This window comes from Rhinolophus ferrumequinum, chromosome 25 (assembly GCF_004115265.2).
Source record: "Rhinolophus ferrumequinum isolate MPI-CBG mRhiFer1 chromosome 25, mRhiFer1_v1.p, whole genome shotgun sequence".
In the NCBI taxonomy this organism is placed as follows: Eukaryota; Metazoa; Chordata; class Mammalia; order Chiroptera; family Rhinolophidae; genus Rhinolophus; species Rhinolophus ferrumequinum.
Window position 1 is genome coordinate 23,085,472 of NC_046308.1, and position 9,503 is coordinate 23,094,974.

At 48.4% G+C, this 9,503-nt stretch overlaps 1 protein-coding gene across 1 annotated transcript in view; it reads right to left on the reverse strand.

Moving 5' to 3' along the window:
- Positions 1-6,971, reverse strand: part of UBE2L3 (ubiquitin conjugating enzyme E2 L3) — a 49,761-nt gene extending 42,790 nt beyond the window's left edge. The window contains exon 1 of the mRNA XM_033097695.1: positions 6,845-6,971. Within this exon, the coding sequence (XP_032953586.1) occupies positions 6,845-6,871 (27 nt within the window). The 5' untranslated portion in view covers positions 6,872-6,971. The remainder of the gene's footprint in view (positions 1-6,844) is intronic.
- Positions 6,972-9,503: the final 2,532 nt, after the last annotated feature.

Here is a 9,503-nt window from a genome sequence, read left to right on the forward strand (position 1 = left end):
ATTTGCAACCCATATCAAAAAGGGCTGAGGGCGCAACTTCTGAGTGGTACCCTCTCCCTCATCCCGTGACTGAGTCAGGTAGCATGTTTTCTCAGAAAAATGGGCAGCAGCGCCATGAGCACTGGCTTTGATGTCAGTGGCTGCTTTGGTGGCAAATATGCCTGCTGGGCTGGAGGGGTTGTCCACAGTGTTTCAACCTTCTGCTGAACTATACGCTAGTGAGAAGTGGAAGCAAAATCTGACAAGATAATGAAGTACAGAAAACTATAATCCACAGAGACCTGGAAATGTGACAAAAGACAAAAGAACAGAACCCAAACCACCACCGACCTAAAATGAATCTTCCTACCCTCCTTCAAAACCAAGAGTAGCCATGTGAAAAGCAGGGGCAAGACCCTGAGAGCACGGAGAGCTGGGCAGTGAGTGCACCTGGCTCCACTGCTAGACTGTGGGTGGCACCCGATAAACCTCAGCCTCCTATCTGTCAAGGGGCCCCTCTCGGCTCTGAAATTCTAAAAAGACTGTGGTGAGGGCCAGGAGGAGAAACGGAACAGACACCAGAAGCAACCCTTCTTAACTTTCTGCTTCAAGGTTGAAAGAAAAGACAAAAGGCAACATTATTTTGGGCACTACAACTACTTACTCAAAGAGGTTTTTTTTCCCAAAAGCCCCACCCTCACCTCCCAGCTCAGCACCTTTTGGTGCCTTCCGTTAATACCTGGACCCATCTTTGGACAAAGTGACTGTCGCTGCAGTTTGTGTCCATTCAGGACAGGAAAATAAAAGAAATACATGGGGCGAGATTCTGAGAAACTAGGAAGACAAATTTTGACTTCCAGAGCTTTTTGATTTTGTTGGAAAAAGTAAACATTTTTAAACAAAGACACATTCATACAACTGTCTCGGTAAACCTTTCACTAACCCTAAGAACAGGTTACTTCAAGAGGCAGGAGAGCGCTGCAGGTAGGAGAATGGGCTCTGTCTCTGTGATGAGGACACATTCAGGCAGACCCCCCCCCCCCCCCCCCCCCGCTCAATCCACCTCTTCAGCACCCTTGCTATCAATCCCTCAAACCCTGCCCTCCCCCCAGGTCGCTCTCCTCACCTCCCTGGAACTTTGTCTTATTCCCAGAAATAACATCTGTATGTATCTCACACTTAACATATGCCAAGCACTCTTCTAAGCACTTAATATATATTAACCCATTTAACCTTCACATACAAAGGAAGTTGCACAGAGAGGTTAAGCAACTTGCCCCAAGTTCACCCAGCTGAGATGCTGTAGGCCCAGGACTCAAACTCCAGAACTTGAGCTCTTAACCACGAAGCTGTATTCTCCCTTAATACCACGTTTCCCCGAAAATAAGACCTAAGACCCAGGCTTATATTATATTATATAAGACCCGGTCTTATATTATAGTAAAATAAGACTGGGTATATGAATTTTTGCTCCAAAAGACGCATCAGAGCTGATGGTCCGGCTCGGTCTTATTTTCAGGGAAACACGGTAGCTTTGCCCTGAATGAAAGACCCTTTCCTGCACCCCTTTCTTTTATCGGGAAGAGGGTTAAGCTTACCAACACCCTCAAGAACAGACAGGATGAGGCTGGCCAGAGAACACATAGGCAAAAGCCCTCACAAGTGAGCAGCCTGCTGCTTCTCCTGGATGCTGCTGGAAGGGACAGGATACCTCTGATTCCTCAACTGAAAAGCTATGGCATCTCTGCCACCTGTCCTTAAATCCATCAGCATCTCCCTCCACGACGCCTTGCACGGGGAGGCAGCTCTTCTAGAGGCTGGCCGGAGAACTCAGCCCTACCAGGGCAGAGGAAGGGAGGGCTCCTTCTTCTGGAGGACCAGGTGTGCTCATGCCAACCTAGAGTAAAACCAAGCCAGGTACCTGGTGCTTCTGGAAGGCACCCCAGGGGCTGGCCAAACACCTAAGGCGGGGACAGCACAAGGTCAGAAACATGCAGCCATATGGGTAGATTGTTACTGGGGTTCCTCAGGGCATCTCTCAGCACCACTGCCCACATCCGTTCTGAGGTTACTAGGGCCCTCTCCTCTTCAGCTACAGAAACGCTATTCACTCTGACGGGCCATCCCCTTCTCCAAGTCAGAGGGTCTCTCCCTCCCCTGGACTCCCTTATTCAGCGGGCATATATCCCTCAGTGGGCACACCAGGATCTCTTTGTTCTAGGTCCATGCCATTCTTCTCCCTTACTGAGCTCCTCAAGGGCAGAGCCCAGAAGAGGTGCCCCTTGAGCTGAGTCTTAAAAGACAAGAAGTTAGCCGGGTGCAGAGAAGACACCGGGGAGCCCATCGAAAGGCCCAGGGTGTGCAGAGCATGCCGTGTTAGGGGATTCCACTGGCAAGTGGGAACAGAAATGCCTGGCAAGACCACACCTTGAAGGAACATGGATTTTTAAGTGCAGAGTCCTGACCTAATGAATTTGGTTCCAGTCACTGTGAGCAAGGGCCGGGCATGTGCACTAGGATACACTGCTGGTTAGGAATCATGCAGGGATGAGGACAGACTGACCAGTGAGGAATAAAAGGAAACCACTGAAGAATCTGAGGCAAGTGTCCCACCACAAATGGGAACTCGGGCTGGCAGTGGAGATGGGGAAAAGACAGGCAGAGAACAGAAATAAAGGCCTACATAGTTAAGCAGAATCTGGCAACTGGCTAGATGTGGGAAGAAGGGGCAAGATGAGCTCCCCCAGGTTCTTCTTTGGGCGACTGAGTAGACAAGTGGACCATTACCTAAGTAAGGTAAGAAGTGCAGGGCACAGGATGAGCTTAGACTTAACCGCCTATAGATCTCTGTGCCATTCAAAGGAAATCTTTCAAGGCGGTTAGATACAGAGCCTAGCTCAGGAGGGATGTCTCCATGGTTCTCCAAGCTTTAATTCCTAACTTACTGTTACAAAAAGAAAACAGAAATATCTTGAATATTTAGTGATACTTTTCAATGGAATGAGACCTGGTACAATAAAACAGAGAATCAACAGCCTCTTTAGCGTTATAACAAGATCAGAAAAGGTCCAAGCACCCCAAGACAAGTGCATTTCTTCTAGCATAAATCTTAAGAAAAGGTACAAAATATTGCAATAACTAAGTGTACTCTTTCCCAGGGCCTGTCCCAATTATAATAGAAAAACATTTACAAAAGATATCATTAAGGGAGGTTGAAATAGTCCCAATTTACTGAGATGCATGAATTTAGGATAAAAAATGTAAAGCTCTTCTTAATTCCTAAAACCCCATAACATCATTTGTAAAATTCCCCTCACTTCTTGACACACACAACATACTAGTACCAGACACACTGTTCTATCATGTTAGTTACCCAACCTCACAGAATATAAACCTGTACTCAAAAGCAAACTAGTTCATTGCTTAGTACAATGAATTCCAAGGAATGAACTGTTATTTAGGGACTCCTCCTACCCATTCACATGTGATTATGGACTGCAAGTATACCAATATGGACATTAGTTAAATAGCATTAAAAGACTGCTACAAATCTCAATTCCTCATCTCAACGATTACATCATAACAACAAATAAAATGTCATCCCTCTCTTAAATTCACACATTTCCCCACTGAGAAAGCCCTTCTGAGAAGATACTTGGCTGGAAGGTCCCTGTGGGGAGATGTGTGCAATTGAAATGCTGAAAAGAAATGATCAAACTGCAATCAATTTCCTTAGCCACACCTACAGGTTTCACTTTTGTAGCTATTTCCCTCCTGATTGAAGCACTGGTTACAATCTGGTAGTTGCCATCAATGCTGAATTAGCTGCTTGCAAATTTAAATGTATTTAATGTTTTATTAACATTGTGATTGCTAAAAAGGGTTCTGAAAAAAGCTAATCCTTTTGGCAAATGCTTTTTTAAATTAAAGACTTTATGATACTCACTTTGTCTAAAATAACTCAGCCTGATATATGCAAATCACTCTACTTTTAATAATGTATTTTACACTCTAACAGTCAGTCATTGTTACAAAGAAATCTGATTCTGAGTTCAGTCCTGGAAAATAGTTTTTTAGGAAATCTAAAGTTCTTTAAGATGTAATCCATTTTATTATTCAACATCTGTTTACTTTTCAACATCAAAAATCCTTTTTATTATTTCCGCCCCATGTATTGATCAACCTGCATCAATCTTTTTTTGTTGTTTAAACTAACCAGGTTTAAAGATAGAATCTCAGAGACAATAATCAGCATCATGTAACCAGCATTCCCCCTACTGAATTGACAGAATTTCCATCTCAAGGAATGACATACTCTTCCATGCATCCTTGGAATAAGAAAGAAGTCAGTGTGTGTGACAAAGCGCAGAGAACTTGGGATTTGGAACCAGAGTTTTAGCATCTCTCCCCACCCAATTCTGCTACTCACCTTAGGCAACACTCAAACTAAGCCTCATAGTTTTCTCATTTGTGAAAATTATTTCTCAATTAAAATGACAGTACACTAACTTTGTTATTGAAAAGAAAGAACTTACATAAATAATCTAGTACCTAATAAGTACTCAGTTATTACATATTTTTTCTAAGCTCCAATTTTTTTGAAACACACATACACAAAAAAATTTAAAAACCATAGTAACTCCCCTCTCAGACTCCTGGGAGCCTGGGAACCCCAAAGTGGGTCAACTGGCTAGACTAGGGGGATACCAGGATGAATTAGGCCAAGATCCTTGCCCTTGAGGAAGTCAGAACCAGGTAGGAAAGACAAATGTAACACAAATCAGATTGTGACAAGTGCTCAAAGAGAAACATAAAGAAAGTGCTGTGGTCACACAAAGGAGGAAACAACTCATTCTGAAGGGGGATGGGGGAAAGCTTTACAGAGTAACTGGCATTGTAGTTGAACCTGGGACTTCCCGGGAAGGGAGAGGTGAGGAGAACATAGCCTTTCTCAGGTAGAGCAAACAGCATGTGTAAAGGGAGACTACATAACGAGTAAGAGCGGGGGACTTTGAAGTCAGAACTGAGATCACAGCTCTCTCTCTCCCTACCTAGATAGGAACACTGGGGCAAGTCAACGAATCACTCTGCATTCTATTTTGTCATCTACAAAATGGGAATAATAGTGTCTACTTCACAGGGACTAAACGTGATCATGAATGTGAAGTACTGAGCTGCACAGAGTAAAAGTGCAAATAAAGAAAGAATAGTAATAATAGTTAAGGTAGATACTGCAAGGGGAGTGGGAAACCAAGGGGCAGGAAGGGAGGCTGAACAGATTACTTTCAGCCAAGCTAAGAAGGGTCTTGCATACCAAGTAAGAAGTTAGGTTTAACTGCTGAGGAGGACAGGACCACAGAGGTTTTCAATAGGAGCGAAAAGATTAAATATTTACTTTTTAGAAAAAGAATTCTGGTGTCCCTGAAGGGGAATCAGAGACAGAGGAGGGCACCTGAGACATACGGGTATGAATTCAAGTAAGTTCTGTAAGATTAGGAAGGAAGGCACACACAGGAGAAATCTCTCTAAAGTAAAACTCACAAGGCTTAATGCGTGCCGGCATTTGAGGAGTAGAGTAGGGAAATAAGTGAATAACAGTCCTTTCATCTGGATGACTAGGTGAATGGTGGTGTTACTGACAGAGAAGAGATACAGAGAGGTCTGGAGTCTGCTGACTGTCCTTCTGTGCCCACTTCCAATCCAGTTTTATGAAGTTAAATGTCGTCTCCAGACCTTAGTGAACAAAACAAAGGAAATGTTCCCCGAGAGGGAGGGCCCAGGAGCTGTGACTCCAAGTTCAACGTCCAGTTCTACCAAGCACTGCTCTGCCCAGGAGGAACCCCAGCTCTTCATCTCCCCTCAGGAAATCAGCTTCTGGGCCTTTTTTATTTCCGGCGCGGTGCAGCCCGGCAGCACTAACCGCCAGCCCACTCACAAATGTTGGCGAGGTCGGTTCCGGAGGACGCCGGCAAACACACTCGAGAAAGAACTAAACCAGTTGAGCATCTGTGTTCCTCATCAAAGGAGCCAATTAGCAAGAAGACACCCTACTGCATTCAAGATACAAAAGTACCAAGTTATATTTATAAACTTTAGCTGGTTTTGATTCGAACGACTGAAGCCAACCCCCACCCCTTCAAAAATGGCACTCTGCTTCATCAGGGAAAGGAGATTGGTATGACTAAGTGGTGGGTAGGAAAGGAGACGGGGAAGGGGAACCGCGCCGCATCGGGGCCGACTCCACGGCTTCCTGGAGTTGGAACTTGCCCGTTTGTGACTCTGCAGTCACAGGGCGACAGTTTGCTAAGACCTAGGGCAATTTCAAACGACCCATCAAAAACTGACCTAACTTTCGTCTCCCGGCCTCCTCCTTCCTTCCCCAGCCTAAACCTCCCGGCCTCCCAATCTGCGGCGGGCGGAGCGGGGCTCCGAGCCCGGCGCGCTGCAGCTCAGGGCGGGGCGGCTCCGCGGCGCGGGATCCCGGCCGGGGCTCCAGCGCTCGGGCCTTCCCCGCGGGCGCCCGGTTTAGGGCCCCCCGGTCGAGGCCCCCGATCAACGCCGCTCCCGGTCTGGGAGGCGGCCGCCGCGAGGAGAGGGACCCGGTCGGGCTCTGGGCGGAGTGGACGCCCCCGGGCGGGCCGAGGGGCCGGCGGCGGCTACGAGCGCGGCCTGGAGCTCCCGCCCAGGCTGAGGCCTAGACGGCCCCGTTACCTCCCTCTGCCCGCGCTCGGCCCGGGGGGGCAGAGGAGCCACTCAGGGTGGGAGACCAGGAGCCGGAGCCCAGAGGAGCCCGGGCCGACCGCGGGGGCCCCGAGCTCGGGACGCCGCCCCCGGCCCGGCCGGCGCCGGAGAATGGCTTTTTTACCTTCATCAGCCTCCTGCTGGCCGCCATCTTGGATCTGGTGCTGCTGCTTTCCCAGTGTGCATCGCGGCCGGCCGGGCGGCTGAGCCCGTGCACTTCCTGGAGCGGGGGAGGGGCAGGCGGGTCGCACCGGATGTGCAAAGCGCCTACTGTGTGCCGGCCACATTGCTGGGACTCCCTGGATGAAAAAAAGCAGGTAGAGACCCTGCCTTTACAGGGTGTCCGATCGGATGGCAATTACAAACAGTGCCCGGCACGTAGTAGGTGCTCAATAATATTGGTTGCATAAGATTGTTGAATAACCAGGATTATTTCAGTACTGCTGAGCGCTGTGAGGAAAAAGAAAACTGGAGGCCGGCCGGTGGCTCAGGCGGTTGGAGCTCCCTCCTCCTAACTGAAGGCTGCGGGTTGGATTCCCACATGGGCCAGTGGGCTCTCAAGCACAAGGTTGCCGGTTCAATTCCTCAAGTCCCGCAAGGGATGGTGGGTGGTGCCCCCTGCACCTAGAAAACGGCAACTGGACCTGGAGCTGAGCTGCGCCCTCCACAACTAAGACTGAAAGGACAACAACTTGACTTGGAAAAAAGGCCTGGAAGTACACACTGTTCCCCAATAAAAGTCCTGTTCTCCTTCCCCAATAAAATCTTTAAAAAAAAAAAAATGAATTCTTAAAATTAAAAAAAAAAAGAAAGAAAGAAAAGGAAAGAAAACTGGGCGATAGGAAAGTGACTGGGGGGACCTACTTTTCATGTGGAAGCCAGGGGAGCCTGACTGAGGAAATAGTACAAATAATAATAGCTAACACTTGTTACCAGTAACAGCCCCATTTCAAAAGCATGGATAAGTCCAATGATCTGCCCAAGTTCACGTAGCCAGCTAGGAGCAGAGCCCAACTCCTGTCCACAGCCAACGCTGGGACCTGAAGGATGAGAAGGAGCAGCTGCAAGGCTTAGAGGAGAACGTTTCAAGTAGGGGAAATGACACTGGCAAATACCATAAGACTGTCTGAGTGGTAGGTGGACAGAATGGAGTAAGAAGGATTAGAGGGAGTGAGGGAAGCTAGTGACAGACTGTGGAGAGCCTAGTAGGAACCAGAGGGATTTGACTTTTCTTCTAGGGGTATGTGCTGTGAGAGCCCCCGGGGTAGATGTATGTAGCTACCAAATAGACAGATCCACGTGTTTAAGGAGAGTTCTCTGACTGGACAATGGAAAAATGGAGGTAGGTAGGAGGATAAGAAGGGGAAGAAGGGCCCTTTGTAGGCCTGTTGCAGCTATTCAGGCAAAGAGGTGATGGACCTCAGATGGCAGTGCGGGCAAAGAGAAGGATACAGCTTCAAAACACATTTAGGCCTTGTGAAGGTGCTTTTCTCCATTCTAACATGAAAGGAGAGGAGAAAAGCACACTAGAAAATATATAGCCTAGAATAGAGCTGGCCTCCCACCCAGTGCCCTGGAAGCCCAGGCTCGACATCAAGAGGAAGAGGGGTAGAGACTAGATAATCCTTAGGTAATCAGGGACCCTGTCTGCCTTTTATCTCCCCCAGGGCCAGCACACAGTGGGTGTTCAATAAACATTTGGCAAATCTATGAGGGATTCCATCAGCCAGCTCCGTAGAGTCATGGGAGACTTGGAAGCCTGGCCGGGAACTGACTCCATGGTCCTACTGTGTGCACTAGGCCCAGTGCTTAGTGGGCCCACGTCAAAGAAAAAAACGCAGCTTTATTGGGAACTCCTTTCCCCTATGGAGAACCACAGAGGGAAAGGGATCCTGCCTTGAAGAATTCCAAGCCAGTTGAGGAAACACAATGCATGCTCTTGACCTTGACATGCTAAACTGGGAATAGAAGCTGAGTTGGGAGAGGCCAAGTGCTGAGAACTGGCCTTTGCTGTGTGGCATCTTCCTGTATCCTCACCACTACCCTGCAAGATGGCTCCCTTGTACCCGCTTTGCAGGTAGAGAACCAAGGCCCTGAGCAGCACACAGGAAATATACCCAGTCCCAGTGGAAAGCTGCCTGGTCTTTGAGGCCCCTCTCCTGCTCTGGCTTCTGGTCACACCAGCTCCTCCCTCCACTCAGCTAACCCTCTTCATTCAGCCCTGACCTTTTCATGCCACCTCCCTGAGCCTCCCATCAAAAGTGGCTTTTTCCTCCTTTTCCTCCTCGTTCTGGATTCCAGGCCCTTCTCCTCAAACTTACCACATGCTGCTCTTTCCTCCAAACAGCACAGGGTCCCGGGTGCTCACCTGCTATGTTCAGAGAGGAAGATACAAAGGTGTCCCCTGCCCTTAAGGGGCTGGCAGCATCCTGGGAAGGCACCAAGGAAAACCACAGAAGGTAGGAGGATTTGGTGAGGTGTAGGCGCTCAGAGAGGGGGCCTGACAGAGGCCAGAGGCAGGGCCAGGGCCAGGGGAGTTCTTCAGCAGGAGAGAGGACAAGAAACATTGCAGGGAAAAGAAAGTGCCTTTGCTAAGGCAGGGATTGGCAATGGACACTCGTGCTCAATAAGGCTGACTATGCACTGGGTTCTGCCTGGCACTGGGTGCTGGACATTTGCACCCACCACTGAGTTCATTGGCACCGCAAAGCAATGCTAAGATGTTCTATTTCACAGGTGATGAAACGGAGGCCCTGAGAGAATGGCTCACCTGGCATCACCCA